We start from the raw sequence: 27,502 nt of genomic DNA on the forward strand, positions 1-27,502 counted from the left end.
GAGATCCTGCACTAGATCTGTATTTACTACATACTCAGACACTTAAAAACAAGAGATTGTAATTGAAAATTAGACCTGTGTATAAGACACTACATATATAAATATAATAGATATTTAATTCTATATACAGTATTTTGAGTCTATCTTATGTGTAGCTATAATGTATTTTAATGCTGTTAAAATATATTTTTTATTAATTAAAAAACTTTCTAATGATTCTTTAATGATTTTAATTGAATTTACATTTTATTTAATTCATAAAACTGAGTCCTGTATGACTAAGCATCTCCATTGCAATACATCTATACATTATACAATGAAATCAATCACGCCCTTTAATCAGTGTGTTACGTAATCACGTCTACAGGAAGTGTGTGTGTGTTTATTATATGACCGCGGAATGGCGCCAATGAGCGGTCAAGGACCTGAGAGCGTTTAGAAACTCCCTTTTAATTCTCACCTGGAGCCTCTTGAAGAGTAAGCAGAGAAGAGTATCTCATGCCAGAGGCGAGCACAGTCTGCAAGGACTGTTCAAGACTGGCTGCTCTCTAAGGAACAAGAGTTTCCTAAAAAAAAAAAAACCCCGAATACTGTGGATATGCCTCAGCTCAACTTTCCAGACCAGATTAACATGGACCGTCCGATGTAAAGGATTTTATAGCACCGAGCAAAGAAACTGAGGGATCCCGAAGTTACAGGTAAAAGCCCTCCCAAGTCTGCCAACGTGACATTAAACTTGTGTAATTATTATAATGCAAAGTCAGAACTAAAGTTAGAATTAAAATGTCTAAAAACTATACTCCATACTCTTAGTTAGTTCCAGCGTTTGTTTAATCATTAAAATGTGGGCGCCCTTATATTTTGGTTTTACTTTCAGTAGTATGTGTGTCTTGGTCTCTCTTTCACTTCTTTGCTAGTTTTCATTTACTAACCCCATATATTTCTAATTCTTAAAGTCAGCGTAGTATTTCTTAATATCTAATTTATATATATATATATTTCAATTCACAAAACAATATACATTCAGAATTTTATGTAATTCTAATATGTCTGTGGGACTTGTCTAAAATTACAATTATTATTATTATTTTTTTTTTTTTATAAACATTCTTCCAATAAAAATTATAATAATATATTTTTTTCACATTCTATTATGTTGCTGCCTTAATATAAAATACTTTAAATGACTTTTTTTCAGTCTACACTCCATACACTATAATGACAAAGCAAAAACAGAATAGTCACAACTTCATAAATTTATTAAAAATAAAAAACTGAAATAGGTCCATTGCATTAACTAAATATGAAGCAGTTTTACAGTCTCAAGTTTTTTTTTTTAATGTTTGATGCAACAAGCTTTGCTCATCAGCATTTGGTAATTATCTGCCATCCTCCTCATCTTTTCGCCTCTCAAGCTCTGCCAGGTTGGATGGGGGCACATTTTCAGGTTTCTCCAGAAATATTTGAATGGATTCAAGCTCAGGCTGTGGCTGGGCCACTCAAGGACATTCACAGAGTTGTCTATAAGCCACTCTTGCTGTGTGCTTAGGGTCACTGTCCTGCTGGAAGGTCAACCTTCTGCCCAGTCTGAGTTTCTGAATGCTCTAGACTGGGTTTTCATCAAGGCTATCTCTATATTTTGCTGCACTGAGCGTTCCTTTTACTCTGATGAGTCCTTCAGTCCCTGCCACTGAAAAACAGCCCAAAGCTTGAGGCTGCTATCAGCTCACTTTACTTTTGGGATGGTTCTCTGCAGGTGATGAGCAGAGCTGGTTTCCTTTAAACATGATGCTTAGAACTGAGGTTCATCAGACCAGATAATCTTATTTCTCAGAGTCTGAAGGTCCTTTTTTGGTGCTTTTTTGTAAATTCCAATTGTGTTTTCATGTGTCTTAACTGAGGAGAGGATTGAATTTGGCAACACCACCATAAAGACTGGATCGGTGGAGTGTTGGAGTGATGTTTGTCCTTCTGTAGATTTCTTCTATCTCCACATATGATCATGGAGCTCAACTAGAGTGACTCTCAGGTTCTTGGTCACCACACTAAACAAATCCCTTCTCCATCAGTTGCTCAGTTTGGCCAGGAGGCCAGTTCTAGGAACAGACCTGGGGTGCGTTTCCCAAAACCATAATTGCTAACCTGTTAGCAACTTAGTTGGTTGGCAATGGGAAATTGCATTGCAACCAACAGAGTTGCTGACTTAGTTAGCAACTATGGTTTTGGGAAATGCACCCCTGGTTGTTTCAAACTTTTTCCAGTAAGGGTAACAGAGACTACATGCTGTGCCCCTTCAATGAAGCCACATTTGTGTCACAGATCTGTGGCTTGACACAAACCTGTTTCTGACCTCTATAGGCAGTTCTTTTGACCTCAGTGCTTGTTTTTTTGCTCTGATATGCATTATCAGCAGTTAGACCTAGACAAAACAAAATGTGAACAAAATGAAGGGGTATGAATACATTTGCAAAGCACTATATATATATATATATATATATATATATATATATATATACAATTTGGAGATTGCAAAAAAAGGTGGGGGGGGGGGGTCTCATTAAAAGATTGGATTAAAATGTTGACATTCTTGAAAATTTTTGGCATAAGTAGTTTGTTATGATATATATGAGCTCCATGATCATATTTGACCTTAGCTAACCCTTTAGCTTTTGGTCAGAAAACAAAACAAACTATATATATATATATATATATATATATATATATATATATATATATATATATATATATATATATATAAGGCAAAGCGTTAGCTAAGGTCAAATCAAGTAACCCTATGGAAACTTACTGATATCATTTTTGTTGGTTTTGATTTTACATTGAAACCTTTTAAAACAAAATAATAATTGACACTCAAGTATGTTCACGTTGTAAGAAAGATATTTTATTACTTTTAACTTGTGGGTTACACCACATTACATTTTTTATTTTTAAATAATGATTTTTATAGAACATTTGCAAAAAATACACTAATGAACATGAATTAAAATGTTCCTACAGTACATATACTTCACACTTCTTTGTTTCAGCTTTGTTTTTTTAATTTTTGTATTATCTCAGACATTCTTATCCATCGTTCACCTATAGACTGTAACAGTTCTGGTCATGCATATTTCTGCAGTTTGTGAGTTCCCTTTACACGTGTATCTCAAAAACGCTTCACCTTGAGTAGGTTTGATCATTAACCTGAAAAAGATAAGAGACCTGCAGGGGTTTGGAGGAGGTGGAGCGAGACAGAGACTTCTGGTCTTAGCTAGTATGTTGTTGATCATGGTGACTTGAGGGAGAGTGAGAGAGAAAGAAAGGTGATTGTAGGCATTGTTGATGTTGGGTGTGTCGCTGTGCGGCTGCCATGCTGGGGCTTGTTTCTGTAGAGATTCCAGATCAGTTGCGCAAGTGTGTGCAGAAGCAGGAGGTGTGTGTGTATGTGTGTGAGTGTTCTCCACTGCCTAACTGTAGGAAATAAAGTTATGGACTGTTTTTTCATGGCTGATTTGCTTTTGCATGATCTGAATCTATTACTCACACTGTTTTGATGTGTATCAGATGCACATATTTGAACACGTGGTGAGGTCAGAGCCTGTTGTCATGAAGACGAGTCGTTTAGGAAATGTGTGCCAGTGGTAATCTGAGTGTTGTCAACATGTCAAGAATATTAATGTTAGCTTGGCATTCCCATTAAAGACCTCATAAGATTTTTTGTCATAACACCCACCCCTAAAAACATTATATCATTATATCATGATATGAGAAATTTTATATCATAGCAGTATATATCTTGATCTAGTTATTTTTTCTTTTAATAAGGTTTTTTTGTATTAAATTAAGATTAAATTAAGAATCCTTGTCACCAATATCAATATCTCTGGAGATACATAAACAGTCAGTGATGAAATAAGAACAAGAAACTAATTACAAGCAATAGGACAAAAACTACAATAAATAAGAAATACACTGTGTAAATGAATTAGTCTTCACTGTGTAAGTTATAGCCATCTATCTATATATCCACACACACAAATATATATATACATACACATAATCATTAACATTATTTATTTATTTATTTATTTTCTTCTTACTCTAGTTACTAAAAGTGATTAAGGCAAGAGCAGTGAGAGATTTTCATGAATGGCAGAGAGGACGAATATTGAACAGGTTTAATTTGGTTTTGTGTGTGGGTTTTCTTTTTATTGTATGTTTTAGCCGTGATTCCCATCCATTTACATTATAAGATTGATAGACTGCAACGGTTTGAGTTCAAAATCTTTGTTTGTGTTCTACTGAAGAAACAAAGTCACCTACATCTTGGATGCCTTGAGGGTATAAAAATAAACATAACATTTTCATTTTTGTGTGAACTATCCCTTTAACTAAATCCTGTAGTGGCTCTTTATTTTTTTTATTTTTTTTTAAGGGATTTCAGTCCTGTTTCAGTTGGAAATATGCCACCACAGGACAGAAAACCGCTCTAAGCAAATACAAACCCAACTTGATATTACTAATGCCATACTGTCCCAGTTGAATTCTTAAAGGTATTTCACTAAAACAAGTGTCCTGAGAAATTGTACCTGTCAAGAAAAAGTCAGTGCTTGAATAAGAAACTCTGTCTGTCAGCAAAACTTGAAATCACTTACTGTAATTGCACCTTTAATTCAAAATAGAGAGAGAGAGAGCAGTCTCTTTTAAGGCAGTGTTGATGATCATTTTCCCATGCTTGCAAATGTTGCTTTATTCAGAGGGAATTAAAACTGGTTTTCTTTGGCTGATGTGAGGTAAAGTGACTGACAATTGTCTGATTTTGCGCAGGGACATCATGGATTGTAAAGTAACCCTTAGTAAACCTTCTGCTGGGACCACAGAACTTGAGCCAGTGTATTGCCACCCTGCAACTGATTACATCAAGATTTTATAACTTTGATGTGTGTGTTTGTGGAAGATTATATATGTACAGAGTTTGAGAAGTTTTGATCTGAAACTCTTGATGAAACAGGCTAATCTGACGCTTAATCATTATTTCATCAGCCCTGATACCTGCGGGACTAATTGAGTGCGAGACACTCCTAATTAGTGTATGTGAATAGTTTAGTAAAACATAATGAAAGTGAAACTTATTTGGATTACATCAGCAATCAACATGACACGGCGAGACGGTTCTTGATTTATAAAGATAATACAGTGAAACAGTTCTGATTTCTTTTAAGATAATGCAAGTCGGTTCTGGATTGTAAGAAGATGATACATTGAGACATTTCTTGGTTTTATGAAGATGATACGGTCATTATGCTTCCATCCAAAAATGCTAATTTGACTTATGCACAAAACAAGAACATTGCATAAAACATTTGCCAATAAAGCACCATTTCTATCCAATGAGTCAAATAGAGTAAAATCATAATTTTCTGATAAACTGGCACTAAATATCTCTAAGAAAACTAGTAGTAGTCACTAAATATAATAATTTCATGTTTAATAAATTACTTGCACTTCAAAGAGCACCGACGTAACACAATAAATGTGGTCATTGCTTTTAGACGTGGATGCCTGCTGTTTGAGAACGCAGTCATGTAAGACAGTAATTATAAAGAAATGCTATGATGACAGACTTTCCTCCAGGCATTTCATAATGACCGAAAAAACACACGTTCTTACACACGTTTTCCTTCCACTAAACTTTCTGTCAACATGCTTGGATACAGCACTCTGTGAACAGCCAGCTTCTTTTGTAGTTAATGTTCGTGGCTTACCCTGTTTGTGAAGAGTGTCAGTGATTGTCTTCTGGACAACTGTCAGATCAGCAGTCTTCCCCGTGATTGCGTAGCCTATTGAACCAAACTTAAAGATCATTTTGAAGGCTCAGAAAACCTTTGCAGGTGTTTTGAGTTGATTAGCTGATTGGCATGTCACCATATTCTAATTTGTTGAATTGGTTGGTTTTTGTTAAATGTGAGCCAAAATCATCACAATAAAAAGAACCATAGACTTAAACTACTTCAGTCTGTATACATTGAATTAATTAAATACACGAATTTCACAATTTGAGTGACTGAAATAAACGAACTTTTCTTCCACAACTTATCGAGATGCATCTGTAATATAGTGAAACAGTTCTGAATTGTTAGAAGATGATACCATGAGAGAGTTCTTGATTTTATGAAGATGACACATTAAGTAGGGCTCTATGGAATCCATTTTATTTTTTTCACAATTCAGTTTTTTTCCATTTTTATCTTTCTGGATTCCATTTTTTATTTCTGTTTTAATTTTTCTCAACTCCTTTTTTAATGCTTAAATTTAATTGTATTAATCCAAAAGCATGTCTAATTAATAAAAATCATAACACTTATACATTTTCACAACAATTTATTACAAGTTTAACAAAATGTACATGTTTAGGGTCCTATGAAATGTTTAATTTTTTCTTCATATGTTTTATTGTTACCTAATCCTGTTTTAGTATGTCTAATTATTTAAATGCATAAAAACAACTTAATTTATTCAAATTTTTCTTAAAATAGAATCTTTTTTTTCTCTCAGAAATTCTATTGTGTATTTACATTTTTGTATCAAATGTAGGCATAAAACATTAATTAAATTTTTATGCCTGTAGCAGCTCTATTAAGACCCATACATTAGTAATCTCATCAAAGAAGCATCGAGGAAAAAACGGGATGAGAGAAAAAAGACAATGATGGAAGGAGAGGTGGAACTGGAGGAGGAACCCACAGGAATTATACAATTAGCAGTTGTTTAGGAATGTTACTCCTGCTCTCAACAAGCTGCTGCAAATCCCTAGAACACACGTGCACACACACACACAACACTGAACAAAAGCACAGATCACATCTAAACGTCAGTGTTTTGTGCAGATGAAATCAGACTGAAATGTGATACGAATGTCAGTACACATCTCTGAAGTTTGGAAATGAAATAGTGATTGTTATTTCATCGTCACAAGACGATGAAATCCGCTGGATTTCTTTCATGTCACATGGATATCTGATATAAAAACATACCTCGGGCAGTCTTCTCAGATTCATGTGTTTTGTGTCAGTCTGTGTTGTTGTGTGTTAATGCACTGTAATGGTAGCTGTGAGGGAAAAAAGACACTCCCATCGGGATATAATGTGCAGTTAGCATGACGGCTATCAGCACTTTCCTTCTTCGTTTACCAGAAGCACTGCAATGACCCTCAGCACCTATAGGGAGGAATTAAGTTCCTTAACCCTGAATTTCCTTAGGTTTGGGGCTTAGAAAGAAAGGCATTTCCTAAATGCTTTTACAACATTCTGCGTTTTAGAGACAGAACTGCTCCTGTCTAACACAGTTGTGATGCTGCATATAGTTGTGCACATAATGTCTTATGTGTAACCATCTCAAGATGCGTATCTCATGAGTGAATGTCTCATTTCTTTGACTGGAAAACCCCTGTGCACTGTGTGTGTGTGTGTGTGTGTGTGTGTGTGTGAGAGAGAGAGAGAGCAGGAGAGAGAGAAAGCCAGTCTGTACCATCCACCTGGTGAACATCGTGCCATGAAAATAGTAGAATCAAACTCTATATAAGGCAAGCATGGTTAAATTCTGCATGTGTCTGTTCATGTGACCACAGCTTTCCTGGTTAATACACCTCAGGTATTTTATCTTCCAGATTTACCTCCTTTTCCTGTAACCCACATGAACACACACCCTCTCCTGCTTTGCACACCTGCACACACTACAGCAGAGATGATAAGCCAGGTGTCTTGCACAAGATCTCTTGCACACACACCTCACACTGAGTTAGAGAGTGTAGCTGCTAGTCTAGGTTTGGAGTCAATAAGATTTAATATATATATATATATATATATATATTTATTTATTTAGCAAGAATGCATCAAATATTATAAATGGTGTTTTTTTTAAATGTTAATCAAAGAACACTGAATAAAAATTCCACAAAAATATTAAGCAGCACAACTGTTTTCATCAATGATAAAAAGAATAATGATCACCATATGAGCATATTAGAATGATTTCTGGAGGATCATGTGACACCGAACACTGGACTAATAATGCTAAAAAGTTTTACTTTGGCATCAAAGGAATAAATCATATTTTGAAATATATTAAAACAGACAATGTTTGTTTAAATTGTAATAATTTTTCACAAAATTGCTATTTTTAACTGTATTTTTGGTCAAATAAATGCCTTGGTGAGCATAAGAGACTTTTTATTTATTTTATTTTTTTTAATATTCAAAAATGTGCATTTACAGTATGCAAAAGACTGAGTGAAACCATAGGTGTAATTCCATATGTTTCAAACATTAGTACGATATATTGTTGTCACATGACATATGCTGCATGTTAAATTGTTGTTCGGAGATCAGGTTTATCTTGTAAATGTAGCTACTACGGAGTAAAGAAAAAGATTTTAAATCTGATATTACTACTGGTTCATCATCACACTTGAAATGAAAGCAAAACTGTCTGATCACATTGCATCTTACATTTTGACATATTTAGTATACCATCTGTGCACAGTATACACTGCAGCAGTATGATGATAAAGCACTGCTAAAATACTAGTGCAATTCTGTATCCCAGGATGCAGTGCACACAACGTTCCATTTCCAGTGTGATAAACAAACAGAAAGAACTTATCTTCTAATTTTTAGTTTTGATTTTTGAATTGAACCACATCGTGCTGGTTTTCTCTGACCAGGGGAAAACTGGCCCCCCAACTGAGCCTGGTTTCTCCCAAGGATTTCTCCATTTCAGTCATTGATGGAGTTTTGGTTCCTTGCCATTGTTACCTTTGGCTTAGTTGGGGATGCTTGACTGATTGCAGAGACAGTTTTGGAAGAGAGTGGAACTGGATAATGACATCCCCGAAAAATCAGTGAACTGACTTTAGCTGGAAAATACTACAAAAACTTTTTGTTTCTGAGTACCACAATTGAATCCACCCTAAAAACTGTTGAATCAAATGACAAACAGACACATCTGTTGGGATAGCAGTGCATTTTTCTCAGATCTGTGAAAGTTTTAGTATAGGAGTGTGTACAGTAATTGTCTGCAAGTGTGTATGTGAGGATTAGACCACAGGAAGAACATCCAAACAAAACAGACCTGTGATGTCATGCGAATAAGTTCCTAACATGTATATTATAATAACTAATGTGACGTAACTGAATGTAAATGAATCATTTGCAGCTTGCAAAGAACATGTGAGTCAGTGTTTATAAAGCTGATCCTGGATCAAACTGATATAATTACAATGAAGAGTGGATAAAGTCTATGGCACCGCTGCATGCTGGTTCTGCTCTGTTTGTTTTTGGACATTTCCATGGTGACCGAGTGAGTCAGAATGCTGCACTCTGATTGGTCCGTTGACCTGATAAACAGAGCTCTGCAGCCACGTGAGAAAGTCTTGCTCTCAGTCTCACTCTCACACGTGAAATCCACTCCAGTTTCCAGATTTATACCCTTGTGTTAGTGTGTCGCTGTACATTTTCTTCTTTTCCATTTCTCCATCATCCCTCTCTCTTTTTAGCATCCTGCTTTTTTTTAAGGAGCTCGGTTTATGTTAAACAGCATACATTTTTAAGTTGCTGTTTATTTTATGCCTTGTGCATTCATGTGACGTTCTGCTTTTTGTGAATGTTTGTGTATTTCCATTAATTGAGTAAAATGACTTCCCTTGATAAATACATCTGCTGTGTGTATATTCAAGATTATATAATGCCTTAAATGTTTTACACATCATGAATGTGTGTGCTGTGTGAGGGTGTGTATTACTATCTGTGTGTGTAAGGGTGCAGTCCATGACTAGAGGGTCTGGAATGAGACTCCAGTGCAATTTTGGGTGTACGGTGTACATTATTAGGGTCATACCCTGATCAATGCGGACCACCCATGTCAGTAACAATTGCACTTCTGTTCTGTGTTTGAGACCTCTTTAGGACAAGGATCATTTCCTTTTTAAAGCAGGATGTCATATGGGACACAAGTAGCAGTATTTGGTTTCCTAAGTAAGACATTTTTTAAATAATAGTATGTCCTTTTTATACTAATTAGCCCTTTCACACTAAGAATCTTATCTATAAATGTAATAGTGTGCTGCAGTTATATTGTCTGACTCTTTAAAGGTTTAGTTCACTTCCAGAATTAAAATTTCCTGGTAGTTTACTTAACCCAGTCATCCAAGATGTCCATGTCTGTCTTCAGTTGCAAAGAAATGAAGGTTTTTGAGGAAAACGTTCCTGGATTTTTCTCTGTATAATGGACTTTAATGGTGGCCAGCAGTCTGAAGGTCCAAATCAAAGTGTCCATGCAGCTTCAAAGTGCTCTACACGATACCAGCCGAGGAATGAAGTTCTTATCTAGCAAAACAATCGGTTATTTTCTTGCAAAATAAAAATGTATAGTTGGATTCAATTGAAAAATAGTGATCAGGTAATTGACCCTTTGCAAAGACCCACCCCCCCTTAGTTACATCGCAGAGCAAAGAGGAAACTTACCATGCGTCGACAGACAAGACAGAGCAGGTTACTTTTGGTATGAAACAGTCTTTGCTTTCTAATTTTGACAATTCTTTTAAAGAAATTCAAACAATAAATACTGTTTTGTGGCTCTTTAATGTCTCATGACAGATCGAGCGGCACGTGAACCATTTTATCTCTTCCTCTTTCCTATTAATAGCAAGAAATAAACCTAAATAAACATCATGAGGTTTCTTATTTTAATCACAAATGATTTCAGTGCACACCATTTTGTCCCCCAGTGTTAATCTACTCTCCTGTCTGGTTTGTTTGTCAGTCAAAATGGTAGATTTTGCAATATGTTTGGTCAGATAGCCTGTCAATCAAACTCCCGGCGAAAGGTCAGTTTCTCAGAACTGCATTCTGCATTACTGAGGTCTAAAGTTGAATTTCCAGCATTGCCACATAGCTTTTCCAATATAGTTGCAGCATTTGAGTGTTTCATGATTCTGAATGAAATAATTATCTGCCTTTTGTATGAGGAGATGTCTACAGATGACCGTTGATTTGTTTTGAAGGGCATGAATACTAGTGAGCAATTCCAGGGAATTTACAGCCTTGACAAAAACAAGCTTTACAAAACAATGACTCATGTGAATTATTTCTGTTTTTGTGGCAGGCTGCGCAATGTCATCTGGCCGTGAGTCTGTAGGGGATCTGATTCCCCCAGATATGCTGCAGGTGTTCAATGAGGAGTGGCAGGGCGGCAGGGGCAAACGGGGCAGGAGAAAGGCAGGATCCTTCAGCCGTGCCTTCAAGTGGTTGAAGAGCCAGCGTAGGAAAACCCGCCAACGTGGTACAGAGATTCATGGAGACTTGCTCATCGCTGGATCACCTGTAGAACTACCAAAATCTACACTTACAACAGGTAATACTTTTGATAACGTACTTCAGATGTCCATCGTTCTACAATGATGCAATGGTTTTTGTTTGCTGGTGGGCCTGTTTCTCTCTCTTTTTTTTTTTCTTGCTTGAAAGACTTGTTTTTATGTTAACTAGTTTCACATCAGTTATAACATAAACTGGTTCTGTAAGCGTATGAGTCTCAGGGAAATTAAAGAAAGAAAGGGGAAGTGCAGCTTGGCTAAGGAAAGGTTGTGCCCGGTGTGTGTTTGAAATGAATGTAGGAAGCAAGCAACAGCATCAGCACAAATCTATAAGTGTATGTTTAAATTAATGTATTTGACAGACTCTTTTATCTAGAGTGACTTGTATTGCATTCTAACTATATACATTTGATCAGTTCATGCATTCCCTGGGAATCAAACCTGTAACCTTGGCTCTGCTAGCGCCATGCTCTACTGTTTGGGTTAGCTAGCGTTAATCGATATGCACAGTAGTGGTTAGAACGAGAGGTTTATGAAAATACTTATTACTTTTATTTTTTGACATTTGTAAATAAGAACATTGCAGTAAAATGTTAGTTATGCCCAGGTGGAAAATATCTCTCAACCATTTTGTTTGATAAAATCTAACTTAACTGCCGAACTGAAAGTGGGAGATTCAGTTAGTTTTTTTTTTATTTAAATAGTGTTTAAAATGTATATGATATTTAACATTTTGTTATCTGTCTTTGTATTACCCCAACTAGTAAACATAGGGTATATGTTTTAGAAATGATTTCAGTAGTGGGTAATGTGTGCAGACATTCAGTCATTTCAGTTCAGACATTGTAATCAGTAGAGTAATCCATTTACAATCTAGAAGAAGTCATTAGTTTGGGTAACTGGTGTTCATTGTTCTCCAGCATTTTGTTTTTAAATGCAACATTAAGCAGCTTTAATAATAATAATATCTTTCATATCTTTTTTTTAAAGAATATCTTTATAAGAATATATTTTTTCTAGTGGTTTTGATAATTTCACTCCTAATTATTCATTTCTGTTTATTGTCTGTTGGACCCTAGAAGGGAAGGCTGACACATCAAATGACCCTTAACCTTCTTGAGATATGTCTCTCAAATACCTATATATTATTGGGTATATGTGAGCGAAAAGAAGTCTAGAAAATATTTGCTTTATCGCAAAGGCATGAGTTTTCCGGGCTGGAATTTCAACATGCCACAAAGATAAAGTGACCTTAAGCAGAGGCCAAATTTTAAGTACTCTCATTGTGTGTACGAGTGTTAAGTGTTTATTGAATGGATGTGAATTATGCCTTGTTTATGTTTTATTTTTGTTTGTCTGTGTGTGCTTTATGTGCTAAGCAGAAGATGAATGCAAAGGTTCCATATGGGAGGTAATAGCAGTGAGACCATACCCCACCGATTTACTGGAGCATGAATCCACACACACACACACACACACACACACACACACACACACACACACACACACACACACACACACACACACACACACACACACACACATGCCAGGCTGACCGAACAGATTGCAGCTTTCTTAAGTAAAAGATAATGTACATCCAGCCGGTTGTTATCTCAGAATGACCCCTGACAGGGTGATCAGGATCTTTAAGTTGAAATATTTGAACGCAAGGCTTCTGTTGAGACAGCAGTTACAAGCAAGCAGCAAGTTCCAACTGGACGGATATTTCAGGGAAATGGTGCAGTCAAACCACTTATTACATTTCACCACAAATAATTAAGGCGATTAAACTATATTGATTTAAGATGTATAAAAAAATCTTAAAGTCTGCGATACCAGGATGGCATAATTAAATAACTGTACACATAATATACTGAATTGAGTTTAAATATTTTATTAGCTAACTAAACGCAAAGCTTCCACAAAATGAAAATGTTCCTAGCAAGAGTACAGCGCTGACTGCAGTTACCCGGAGTATCCTGTGTTATTAGTTTTTATTGCTTGTTATCGAAGGATAACATACCTCGGAATGTTGTGACTGACCAATCAGAATCAAGTATTCCACAAAGCCATGTAATAATGATCGATATGGTGCATAACCACAAAAATGTTACTTCTTTTATGTAATTGTTCTGAGGGTGCACTGCTGAAATTATGCTGAAATTAAATAGGCAGTGTGCAGACCATCATGACACAATTAGTATTACGCATTGGAGAATGTGACTCACAGTTGATTTCAGTACTGTTTGATGTGCAGAGGTGGGTAGTAACGAGTTACATTTACTTCGTTACATTTACTTGAGTAATTTTTCGGGGTAACGAATACTTTTCGGAGTATATTTAAAGATGGGTACTTTATACTCTTACTTGAGTACATTTTTTGGGAAAAATCTGTACTTTTACTTCGTTACTGTGGGCGACGCCCCTCTCGTTACTTTATCTTAATGCAATAAATGCTTCAGTTTATTCCTAACGCGCCGTCTACTTTTCTCTGGACAATGAGCGATGCCCATTCGCGAATGATTCATTCTTTTGAGTCAACTCTGTTCAAAGGCTTGATCAAACCAATTGGCAAACGAGTGAATTGGTTCATGAATCAGTTTGATTGAGTCGTTCAGTTCCATGCTGCACGCGCTGAGCTCTGAAGCGGTTCACTCAGAGTTGTAACGTTTAAGAATATTAGCAGCGTTGAAAACGGGGCTATGGAACTGCACTGAATTGAAAGCTAATCTGCAAAGGCTATTCTTTGCTTGCGATGGAGATCCTTATTAGATGAACGCGTGTGCTGTCTACTGTTTAACAGGTAATAACTTGGGCTACATTCGATTACAGTACACGATACCACTGTGACATAGTTTGTTGTACGTGTGTGGCTTATAACAGGTTGAATGCAGCTTCCAAAAGACAAAGAATAGCCGATTAAGATTTTATTAATTTTAATACAATCACACCAGTGCGAGTACGTTCAGCAAGTCATATCATCAGCTGCTAAATTCAGATCTGTGATCGCTTGCTGGCGCTGAGCCAGAGACAGACGCGTTTTTACAGCGCTGCGCATTAACCAATCACACACGGTTCTGTTGAGCTTTTGAATGAAATGGCCAATCAGAGGTGTTCCGATGAGTCATCGCTGAAATGCCGGTGCTTCCTTCACTCGCTCACTTACTGAATACCTCTTTCTGCCGAATTCTCTCGTCAGAAACAACAAAGTGCAGGTGTGTGTACGAATCTATTATTAAGATATTGATTTCACAGTGTTAACAGTTTCAGTGATTTTAATGGTAGTTTCTGAGAGTGAATGAAATCTAGACTGTCAGTGAAAATTATGTTTAATAATGTAAATGTTATTTGCTCTCTTTCTGAACAATGAAAGATTAGTAGCAATATTTATATCACATTAACTTTCAATGTTAAATTCACATTTAAAATAAAGTCAGTCGTATTAAAAATATGTTATGACACCTATATTTGTTACTTAAATAAACAGACAGGGTTTTATAATAAATTACATAAATTGGATTAAAGGCTGATGAAATATATACATTTATACACACACACATACATTACATACATTTTTTGTCTATATATCTATATAAAAAAAGGCTCCGTATATATGACCCAAAGTAACTAGTAACTAACTACTTGAGTAGATTTTTTATCCGATACTCTTTTACTCTTACTCAAGTAACTATTCAAGACTAGTACTTTTACTTTTACTTGAGTAAATATTTCTAGAATTACTTTTACTTTTACTTGAGTAAAGTTTTTGGGTACTCTACCCACCTCTGTTGATGTGGAATATTGCTAAACTTAAGGCATGATACTCTAAAACTCTTATTTCTGTGTTTTATTTTTTAAGATTTATAAATTCTTTTCATTCATTACTGAGTTTATTTTTGGGAATTATGGAATTGTCTTCTCAGTAAAGGACACATGCAGAACTGCTTTAGAATTGGGCTAATAGTAGGGACAATATTCATACCTTTTGGAGCTTGCTTTGCTTTTGTAGAGCATCTATGATGTTTTAAAATGCGGTTTATGTAGTGTTTTATCATCTGTTTCGACTGTGTGATGTGATCAGTCTGGGTCCTTGTGAATGATCCTCTGTGTTGATTTTAAGAATTGTCACGTTAAAAACAAAATCTTACTGTGTGTTTTGAAACGTGATAGGATTATCTATGCTGCTCCCATATGGAGATGACGTTCAGTCTCAGTAAGCGAATTGATTAGATTAGTTTGTCTGGGTAAATTGCACCTTGTTTTCTTGTGACCAGTTAGATTTTTTTTTTTTACGTTATCATTTATTTATGCTTTTGACACACTAACTAAATAATTATTGGTTTACAATAATCAAAACGTGCACCATAAATATTTGTATTACTATTATAATATAGACTACTTTTTAACCGTTTGGTATCTGTACTTTATTTTTGTATTGGGAAAAAATCTGCATTTGTTTGCTTAAAAATGTAAACCGTAATATGGTGAAATACTATTACAGTTTTAAATAACTGTTTTATATTTTATTATACTTGAATTCAAATTTAATCCTGTGATGTCAAAGCATAATTTTAAGCATAGAAATTTGTATTTTATATCAAATTATAATATTTTAACTAATAACGTTTAGAACCTTTGTAACATCATTGTATTTACTTATTTTATCAATTAAATCTGTCCTTGCTGAATAAAAGTATTAATTTCTATTAAAAGGGGTTTTTTTTTATCTTCCTGACCACAAACTCATGAATTACTGTTCTACACTAAGTTTAAATATTATATATTAAATTTGACTAAATCAACCAGACTACAGTAGAAGTCATTTTAATGTTCAGATCAGTTAGAAATAGCTCCTTAAGTTAACAACTCCATAATCTTTACATTTTAGTGCCTAAAGAAAGAAACTACACATCATATTTTAGTGGTTCTGAGGATATTTTACGCTTTGAAAAGATTTGGGCACCAAAAACCAGCCCACGTTACAGCAACATTTAGCCTATTATTTAGGGCTTGTTCATGCCCTAAATATGAGCGATTGGAATAGTAATGCTTACTTTAGGAAGCGCCACTAATAAGAGGGTCACAGCTACTGAGAACACACACATACAGTAATATTGTGTTTTGTATCCTGTATCCCAGACCTTGCAATGTCAAAACTTCCTGTGGGAAGTTGCTAGTTCAGTCTGAACAAAGAGCTGTTACCTTAAACCCATTTCCCATGAAATGTTCCATTGACACACATACACACACACACACACACACACACACACACACACAGCTATTTCCAATGTTTTTGACATCTCCTGCTGGAAGTTACGCGCTTGCCAAGGGTTACCCACAATCCTGACCTTTCTATTCAACTCATCATGAGAAATGCCAGTCATTCCTCAACACCTTTTTGAACACTGTCCCTGTGAACATTTGAGACCTGAAGACAGACAGAGATTTTATGTGTGCATTTGTTTATTGTTACGTGTGGGCGTTTGTGCAGAATTCCATACCTTCCTGACCTTTGCCCTGAAGATTCAGATACAACGAACGGGTGTAAAGTTGGGAAACTGGTTTTCTGCTTAGCATCATTCAGCTTTTTCAGTTCTTGTGAACAGAACCCAGCTCTATGCCAGAACTGGACTGATTCAGAGTGACTTTTACCATTGCTCTTTCTTCCAAAAATGTTTTTAAGTCATAATTTTTTTGAATATGTCTAACATCCATATTTAGTCTGGTATGCGCATGTTGCCCCTTCAAGCATTGGGTTGTAAAGTGGTGATTTCAAAGCTGTTTCAGCTTGCCTTTTCCTTTGCACCCGGTCTGAATTTAAACTGATCTAAAAAAAAAAAAAAATTTTTTTTTTTTTTTTTTATATTAATTGCATCATAGACTGGCAGTTTCCTATCCTCAGTTGTGTGTGCTTTCATTGTATAAGCACATGTTAGAACCTGATTTAAGGCAAAAGAGAATTTTCAGAAAGACATTTCAGAATTAGATTAATAATTTGCATGGTGCAAGTGACCCACAGCTGTTATGAACACTGGGAATTAAACTATAGTTTTCACCAAGCAATTAAAACCAAGTTTTGTTTATCAAATACAAATAAATATAAATAAAAAATTACAAAAAATGAAAGTATCGAATACATGGGCACACAGAGCTCAACCAGTTGACTTTAATGCATGGCTGCGGCTTTGTGTTTTTGATACCAACTGAAGGAGGAAGTTTTATCAAAATATTTAATTTTGTTAGCCAGAAATATAGTTCGAGTGACGAATTGAACTCAAATGTAGTCAATCAATCACGCTCAGCTGATTTTAAACTCCTTCCAGTAATTGAATAAGATGTATATTTTCATCCTTTCTCACACTTGCCTTAGTCTGTTGCACAAATATGAGCTTAGTCAGCATCAGTCCTGTCATACAGAGATGTGCTAAAACAGCTTGAGTTCTGTCACGTGTCAAATCAGCTTTCAGTTTCATTGAACATAACATGCGCTAAATCAGACTTTGGTTCTGTCGCACAGAACACGTTGTCAGCTTTCGTTCTGTCGCACAGAAATGCACTGGTCTGTTACACAGACAAACGTTTAGTCCGTTCTGATGAACAGATGCATTAATTCAGCTTTCAGTCACTAGTTTGTCACAGACACCTTTTTTATCATCTCTCAGTCTGTCGCACAGGCACTTGTTTCTAGTTTGGCACCAGACACTTGCTCGACAGCTTCAAAATGTAAATGTTCTCACAGATACTCTCTTAAAGGGGTGGTTCATTGCCATTTTTTTTTACTTTAGTGTGTAATGTTGCTGTTTGAGCATAACCCGTATCGGCAAAGTTACGAAGCTGAAAGTTCAATGCAAACAGAGATATCATCTTTTAAAATGCAGGCAGTTTAATGCCTATAAAAATGGCTGGTAGGGACTACAACAATTTACTTCCCGGGTTTGTGACATCACAAACCCAGTTAAACCCTGCTCTTGGGAAAAGGTAGCAAAGGTTTTGAGGCCATACTGCGCTGCTTTAGAGAAGAGGAAGAGAAAGCTAGGGGTGCACGTAAAAATATATTCATAAATGAATCACGATTCTGCTTTCTAATGATTTTAATGGATTCACAAGTTTCAAAATTAATGTTCTAAAGCAGCGGTTCTTAATACTTTGCCTCACATCCCCCTGATCTGCATCTCTCTCTTTTTCTCTCTCTCTTTATCAGACAAGCTCCAGCAAAGAGCTGTTACAATTATACACTTATTTTCACACAGCAATGAGAAGCATTAAACATGTGCCTGTGCAGTTACTGTACTGTATTAAAGCTTTAAACAGGATAAAACCATATATTAAAAGCTAACATAAGCAGAAGCATTTGCAAATAACAGCATATCTACAAGTTTGAAACAACAACAAACAAAAAACAAAGGCTTAGCATGAATGGAACTCCAATGTAGTTCAGGCAGATCATGGCTCAGATGATTGTAATTCCTCCCTTTACAATTAAATAAGATATGTAAATTCTGTAATCCCACTTGTTTCAGTCTGTTGCACAAACATGTGCTTACCCTTCTCCGTCCCCAACTCCTTACACAGGCATGAGCATCTGAGCATGAGCGTCTTCTCCATGGAAATCATCTATCAGCTAATCGCTGCTTAATCTTGTCCAGTCTAATTAACAGACCTGCAACACTTCTGCATGGGATTTTACATCTGTTGCTTACAAAATATTCTGGTAATTGCATAGGCTTTTAGGGGTTTAGGCCTCAGTGAGGTTTGCTTGTGGACGGCTCCGAATCTGAACTCTTCAGAGCAAAGCCTGCCACCAAAATGATGTTCAAGAACTCTACAATAATCTTAATCAAACAGAATTGTCCTGAATGCATTCTATTATTGATTGATTTATGCAGCGATTGTAACTCCTCTGGGTGCGTTTAACTGATGAAATATTACTGCAAATATTACGTTACAGTTATGTGATACAGGTGTGGTAGGCCTTTCCTTACCATTTGCTGAAAATCATCCAAAATCGATACCTATCGATAGATACCTATTTTGTTTATATACTATTGCTGAAGATTTCTTCCAACATAATTATTTTCATGCTAAATAAATAATAAAGCATTAATGCTAACATAATAAAACATAAAAAATATGAATATTAATATAGTAATTTAAGATTTATATATATATATATATATATATATATATATATATATATATATATATATATATATACACATACATACATGATCTTTTAAATTACTATATTAATATATTATAAGTGTATATAATGTTATATTTAAAATTTAAAAATATGTATTATATATATTTATATACAATATGTATATACATTGATGTGAGAAAGCTGGTGACTTTATAAATTGAAAACAAAAGCAGTCTTTTTGTATGACATGAAAGCAGCTACAATGTGATGCCCCCTACTGCCCAAATTCAACACCGTCAGGGCAGGGCAGTCCCGAGCTCCTGGCAGGACACACATTGCCTGTGGATCTGGCTGCCAGTAATGAGAACTACACTGTGTTTATATTGCTTATCTCTATCGTTCATTTTAGCACATTGTGTTCCTCTTTCTTTCTCTTGCTTCTCAGTCTCTTCACCTATGAATCAACTTTAATGATTAAATGTTTAATAACCTTTATTCAATCTACTCTGAAGGACAGCAGCATCAGGCGCCAGGATAAAATCTCTCTTTGTGATAAAGTCAGGTTTTTTGCTTTGTTTTTTCAAAACCTGAGATAAGCTGATGTTTTTCTGTTGTTTTATTTTTAAGGGTTTCTGCTTTTTAAAAGAAAGCCACAACCACCATAAAACATCAGGTTTAGTTTGATGATAAAGGTAAAGCTGTGTGTTGAGTTTTATCCTGTTTGAGACTCCTTGCAGCTGTTCTGACATCTGCCCTCGGCAGGTCCAGGCATGCCCAATCTTTCTCATTCTGTGCTGCTTTCTCTGGCTTCCTCAGAAGGTTATCAGAGTTTTTAGAAAGTCTCTGAACTACTGAGAATACATTCAAAGATGATCAGGTCATGGTCCAGATTATACAACCTTTAGCAATCAACACAGTTTTGTGCACATGACCTCTGTGGTTGTTCAACTATTTTAATTGTATAAAACCATTGCTAGGGACATTTTATCTGTGGTTTGGCTGTCTGTGTCTAAGACTGTCTAGAAATGCACATATCACTAGTGAGACAAACAAAGTACTCAACCAAGGCTCAGAAATATCAATGGTCCGATAAGTTATAACCTCTTTCTAATACTCTTTCATTTTTGTTTTGTTCATTCTTCATTTATTTGGTTCTTTAACTTTGTAGTTTTGAATTAATTAATTCCCATCTGAAAAAAGTTGTAAATATCATTGTAGCTCTTACTGGTTGTCTTCTCTTGCTGTGATTAATGAATGAGGTAGGTCAGTCACATGGGATAAATGAGTGGGCAGGGCTTTCTGTCTGGCCTGGTTTGGAGGTGCATTGAGATTGAGATGGGCTGAGGTTGGATTTAAGCATTCCTGCTGCAGTCCTCGCCGACCAGAGATCAACTAGAAATGAATAATTTAAGTACAATAATAAATAGGAAAGTGTGAAGTGTCAGAATGTGTGTCAAATGTGGAACTGTTACTCAACTCTCTGCAAGGATAAATAATTGCTGTTTGTTGTTTTACTGAGTTTATGACAAGGAAAACTTGTCTTTTGTTCTCCAGGTTGAGCAACAATTTATAGTTCACCCAAAAACGAAAATGTGATGTTTATCGGCTTACCCCCTGGGCATCAAAGATGTAGGTGACTTCGTTTCTTCAGTAGAACACAAACAAAGATTTTGAACTCAAATCGTTGCAGTCTGTCAGTCATATATTGGAAGAGAATGGATAAACATCAAATTGTCATTTTTGGGTGAACTAACCCCTTTAAGCACACCTGTGACCTAACAGTTCCTTTGTTCTCCTACTCCATCTAGTGGTGCACTGTAATTGTGTCTTAAATGTAGTCCAAAATGACAGAAGTACTTTTATTCCAAGCTTTAAGCATTTTATTTTCATATTCACATGATTTATCTTTATATTCATATTAAGTGAATAGTCTGTTTACTACAACCTAGAACCTTAAGAACAGTACATAATCTATAACTACCTTTATTTTCTGCAGTTACACTGTTGATATAGCTTTTGTATTCCCTCTGTAAGCTTTACTAAAGCTTTCTAAATAATGTTCATTAGTTAGTGAAGCTTTTCACTCTAAAATTAGTTTTTACTAAAGAGTGTGCCATCAAATGGAGGATGTAATCACTTTAAACTCCTTTGGTAATGCAGAAATTATGTTCTTGCTAAGTCAAAATGACTGTTCTCTTCTGTCCATCTTTAAAACAAAAGAAAGTCTTTGTCAGATTTTGTTATAAGTCACATTTTGGTTAAATTGACTAAGAAACTTTTTACAGTAGCTGTCTTATGCACATGTTCTTAATTTGTAATTTTCAATTTGCGTTATCAATCATGTAAAGTTGTGTATACATTTAAAGGCTGAATGATGAGTTGGTGAAAAGTATTGTTTTTAACATTTTTACTGTTTTTGTTCTGCAAATGTTATCAGTATTTTGTCTGGTAAATAATTGTGTGTTTATGGTAGTACAGTAAATCACAAACATAGCCTTTCTATCAGGAGATGCAATGGATAGAAATAGTATGAAACCATTCAAAAAGTGCTTCTGAAGACCCAAATGACTGGAAAACAATGAGTGAGTCAGCTGGTTGAATCAGGACACATGGTTAATTTGAGCATGGTCTTTTATACATTTTAACATGGTAATTGATTTTGCATTAGCTATAGTTGTTACTGAAACTGACCTTCCTTAGATCAGATGATATAAGTTGCTATATAATTTGTTTGTAAGCTTAAATGCAGTTATTTGTATTTATCTCTACAGGCCCTAAAGAGGAAGTTGTGGGTGCTACTTCTGTTCAGGAGTTCCAAGAAAATGTGTTTGTGGAGGGTAATCGGCCTAAATATGTGTTGGACCTTCACACAGAGGCCCAGCAGGGCCTTAAATTGCAGCAGCAAGAGGGTGAGAAAAGTCAAACTCCAAATCAATCTGTTTAAATTGCACACTTTCTTTTGCTCTGATCCAAGCACATGCATTTCTTCAACATACAGCAGTTTATTTTATTTGGCTAAGAGTGATGTTTTATTTTACAGATGATAGGAATGGGATTGATTACCCTGATGACCAAAGTATGATCGTAAGTGTTATTGATTGTAATATGATTGTAGTGTTACTCCATGCATCAATCAGTCTTCAGTTCCTGTTATGAGTGATTATTTTTGTTCCCACCAAAACAGTGACATCCAGTGACAGCCTGGTTTTTAAATTGTGCACATAAGCAGCTCCATGACTGCAGTATCACTGACTACTTTTAAATTGCAGACAAATGATTATAAATTTGAAAGGTTAACCATGCTGTTTTCTTTAGTCAACAGTAACAGCTCAGACTGAAGTCAGCATGGCCTTCAGTGAACTGAGAGGCTTTGAGTCTGAGAGCACAGCAGCTGATTCGGTTTCCATGCGCTCATCCATTTCTTCACGATCAACACGCTCAGGACTCAAACGTCAAGGTGACAGTTAATACATAAATTGATATAATTGTATCATATTTTTTTCATGAAAACATCTTGACCTAGTAAAGATACATCCATAAAGTGATTTAAGCATTCATGTCACATAATCATTGTCAGAGGTACATTGTTTTCTGTTTCCTTTCTCCAGCCTCAACGTTCAGACCCTTGAAGCCAGATAAGACTGCAGAGAAGACAAAGTCTCGTAGGAGACATGTGAGAACTGTTGTAGGAATTCCTCGACACATCCAGAGAGAACTGGGTATGTTTTACCACGGTCTTCTATAGTGCAGAGAATGTCTGGAGTTTTTTAATAGAACACACTAAAATGTAAAAAATATAAACATGTTTATGTATATTTTATTTTTGCATATTTTATATCTGAAGGTTTGGACAGGGCAGCATGGATCACCACCAGTGCTCTTGATGGTCAGCTGTCCAATGGAGACATGATCATACCCACCATAATTTCCACTGTGGATGGTGTGTCTTTCAGCTGTGAACAAGAAAGTGTACCAGACCATCTACAAGGTGTGCAGAACCTGTACACTGTTAAGGAAACCAACGCAGAGCTCCTTACACTGACTAAACCCAAAGATGACATCTTTCAAGGGCTCATGAACCATTCTGTAGATCCAGAAAAGTCCGGAGCAGGCATTCTAGGTGTTCCTTGGACAGAGAACCAAACTGGTGCGGTGATGTCCATCTCACCTCAGGCCACATACATGTCTAAAATCATTCCAAATGCTGTTCTTCCACCATCTGTGGATGTTGTGGAAATCAGTCGGAGCCAAAGTCGCAGCAGTGTCCGAACCGTCAGCAAGAGCAGTCTGGTGTCAGCCAGCCCAGCATCCACACGTGCTTCCTCCAGAGTCTCTTCACATCGTTCCACAGCCTGCTCAAACTACTCTGGGTGGAGCCACTCGGGATCGTCAGAAACAATAGTATCCAATTCTTCTACCATCTCCAGCAGTAGCACTCCCCGTGTGGCCAGCAGAGGGAGTCAGGTTGAGAACACATATAGACCAGTCAAGCTGAACAATGATGTTAAAACTACTAATATGAATGGGGGCTCTACAGAGGAAGAGGATAGCAGAAAAAAAGGATCTGATGCTGCTTTCACACGTAACCTATCAGTGATTAAAAGGGGAAACAAACCTCCAGCTCCTCCCAACAGGTCATACTCTTTACACAATGGGAAACAGGCCTGGAAGGCATCTGAGAGTAATACCTATTTTGCTGATGTCAGCGCTCCCGATGAGTCCCCATACCCAGGTGTAATTTCTGTATCTAAAACGAAGACCACCATTCACAAGTTGAGCCCTAAAATAGACATACCTCCCTCCAGTGGACCCACAACTATCACATCAGAGGAGAGACAGCCAGTCAGCAGAGACAAGAAAACAATGTTACCTGAAGTAAAGATATACAGCAATAACCTTCAAGTGTCTTCCATTGATGCACCACATTCATACACAAATGGCACCAGTAAGCTTGCTGAACTTAAGAACACCCTTCTGTCAAAAAGTCTAATTAATAGTAACAGTTCCTCCCCAGCTGTAATGGCTCTTCGATCTCTGTTAGAGATTCCCTCCCATCCCAAGGTACTGGCTCCGCCAGCTCCTCCTCCTGAGACCTGGGCTCACAACCAGCGAACTTTTGAACTGCTGTGTGGACCCGGACCTGTTAACTATGCACGCTGGGCCAAAAAGAGAGGTCTTAAAATAGTAGATGAACCAGATGTAGCCTTGGCAAACACTGACCGAGTAAATGCAGCATCTCTATTGCAGGCAGTAGAGATAAAAGGCAAAATTGAATCCATAGCACCACTTGCTTGTGTTGCCCCATCTCCATCACCTCCCCCAGAACATTGCCCACCAACACCATACAACAGCCAAGCCATACCTCCTCCACCCCCTCCAGACTTTGTTCCTTCAACTCCTACACTAGCTGCCAAAGCAATAAAGGACTTAACTACTTGGATCCCACCACCTCCTCTGTTTCCTCCTCCGGCGCCTCCAGCAGGTACGGCTTCGGCAACTCCTGTCGTTGTGCAAAATGATATCGACTTTCCTCCACCGCCCCCACCATTTTCGCCACAGTTTCTACTGACATTGCCTCAATTACCTCCAGATATTCCACTGCCACCACCACAGGAAGTTCCACCTCCACCAAGACCACCTTCTGAACCACAGAAAATCCCATCCCCTCCACAAGAATCCCAACCTTCAACACACAAAGTGTTAGTAACATCATCTGAAACTTCTCAACAAATCAACGTTCCTCCACCTCTTCCACTGCTCACTGATTTAAAATCTCAACAAGTCAGTGTTCCTCCCCCTCCTCCTCCACCTGGTAATGTAAAGATGGAGGACAGACTAGAGACAACAGAACCAGAGAAACGGACAAGCAGTCCCTCTCCTGCCAAAGAGGAGACCTCTGGTCCTGTGGTCACCCAGTCTCTCCTACAGATGGTTCGTCTTAGGTCAGTTAAGTCCAATCAGAGCCATGCTGTAGAAACTGATAAAACATCACAACCCAAACCTAAATCAAGTGGCAATCAAGAGGCACCTCCAAAGCCAAACAGAAGGTCTTTGATTATAACATCATTGCCCCCTGATGTGGAAGCTCTTTCCAACACAGAGCAAAAAACTGAAGCTTCGTCCCTCAACACAAACGCAACCACTGTATTAAGTATTCAGCAAGGATCACCTGAACGAGAAACTCAATCAAACAAGATTTCTCAAATGCCAAATGTTTCATCAGCTACATGTCCACCTACCGAACCAAGTAACAATCCAGCTCCTACTGAACCAGCAGCTAAACAACCCTGTGCTGAAATAGAACTCAAACCCCAAACCAACATGGAACAAATTCAACATTTAGTGCCTGACCCAGCAACCCTGATAAGCACAACAGAACCAAAGGACCAATCAATCAATGATCAAAAGTCTCAACACCAGGCACAAGAACCCAACAAGACCCCACATAATTCAGAGAAGCAATTAAGCACCATTGAAATGCACCCAAAGCTAGAAGAGGAGCAGCCAAAGACCCAAACAGCAATGCCTATTGTCTCTTCCCCAACTCCCATAGTCTCTTCGCCAGCTAACCCCTCCATGCGTCTCCAGGATGCCATTCGTCTAAAGGCTGCCACTATGTCTTCAAAAGACAATCAAGCCAAGCGTTTTGGTCTGTGCTCTCCTCCCCCAGCCATGGCTAGTGGCACCACTGTACCAAACTCCCCTGCATCTACAGCCAGCTTCGTCTTCTCCAAAAGCCCAAAGAAGGTCATAATAGAGACACCGTCATCCTTAGAGGTTCAGGGTGACCTAAGGAAAACTCTGGTGGCAGAGTTAGCATCTGTCTCTGATTTAGACAAGTCTACTGACTCACACAAGATGGCTAACAAAGTTCCTCCACCTATTGCTAAGAAACCCAACACTAAGGTTGAGAGAGTTGTTCAGAACTCTGCAGAGGCCGAATCCGTAGCCAAGACTGAGCATGTGTAAACAGAAACTGTACAAACTGCCGGACAGGAAGTACAGAGAACTCTGAGAAAAGAAGTGAATGAACGTGCACAAATGATTTAATAACCCTCGAGTTTTTGCTTTATTTTGTAGATAACCCGGCTTTAGATCCTAGGCCCAAACTGCTTAAGCAATTTTTAAATATACCAAAAAAGTCTTTATGTACAGATAGGCATATTGCACTTTTTGTACACTGGTTTAGTGTAACTGATTCTCATTCATCATGGGAATGCGTGTCACTGGTATTTGGAAATTATAAATATTCTTATTTTATTTATATGTCCTCAAACTTAAACAGAAGCCATGCTACCTTCTAGTTTAGTGAACTCCTCCCTACTGGTAGCACTGTAATAACTGTGGCAACATAGCAGGAACGCACCAAAAGAGAAGTTTTAAGTTTATAATAGAGTTGAGCAATCAATCTCTATGCTTGATTTTTACAGTTATCAATGAATGCCTGAATATGGGAGCAGTACGAAAGGAAATTAGGGTAAAGAATGTAAAGAAGGTGAACAAAAGACAGAGAACAGATGGGAGAATAGACCACTGATTTTGGGGTGGGGGTTGTGACTATTATGTTTTCCAATTGCAGAGTGTAACTAAGCCTATTTTTACTAAAACACTAACTCCTTAAAGGTAATGGTAATGACATTCCCCACACCAAGTATCCATATGTAGAAATGTGGAGAAGGAATCTGAGCAAGTCTAAATGAAACAGAAGGATAGAGCCAATGAATGAAACCGAAGCTGTGTTCTCAACATAGTAGGCAGGTAGGGCCAAGAAGGTGGTCAGAAGTCATGAAACTGCATAAACAAAAGGCCTAAGGTCTTCATCTCTGTGTAAGCAGTACCTTTGGTTTAGCTGTTTTTATTTTAACACATAAGTTCCATTTGTTTACACAGTTCATGTACATTATAGTCTACAGACAGGACAAATAAAAGAAAATGAATGTTTTTGATACATTAATTTTTTTTCATGCACTAAAGCTTACCTTTTTATTGTT

At 36.9% G+C, this 27,502-nt stretch overlaps 1 protein-coding gene across 2 annotated transcripts; it reads left to right on the top strand.

Moving 5' to 3' along the window:
* Positions 1–421: 421 nt before the first annotated feature.
* LOC128026038 (uncharacterized protein KIAA1522 homolog) lies at positions 422–27,457 on the top strand. 2 transcript variants are annotated; one of them, XM_052612749.1, is made up of 7 exons: positions 422–698; positions 11,161–11,409; positions 22,283–22,420; positions 22,552–22,595; positions 22,827–22,968; positions 23,120–23,230; positions 23,356–27,457. In XM_052612749.1, exons 2-7 carry the CDS (start codon positions 11,169–11,171, stop codon positions 26,478–26,480), a joined length of 3,801 nt encoding a protein of 1,266 aa, XP_052468709.1. In that variant the 5' UTR covers positions 422–698; positions 11,161–11,168; the 3' UTR covers positions 26,481–27,457. The 2 variants fall into 2 exon arrangements, with proteins under 2 accessions (XP_052468709.1, XP_052468708.1); XM_052612748.1 differs by lacking the exon at positions 422–698 and adding an exon at positions 10,936–11,072.
* Positions 27,458–27,502: the final 45 nt, after the last annotated feature.

Source organism: Carassius gibelio, chromosome A13 (assembly GCF_023724105.1).
Source record: "Carassius gibelio isolate Cgi1373 ecotype wild population from Czech Republic chromosome A13, carGib1.2-hapl.c, whole genome shotgun sequence".
Classification (NCBI taxonomy): domain Eukaryota; kingdom Metazoa; phylum Chordata; class Actinopteri; order Cypriniformes; family Cyprinidae; genus Carassius; species Carassius gibelio.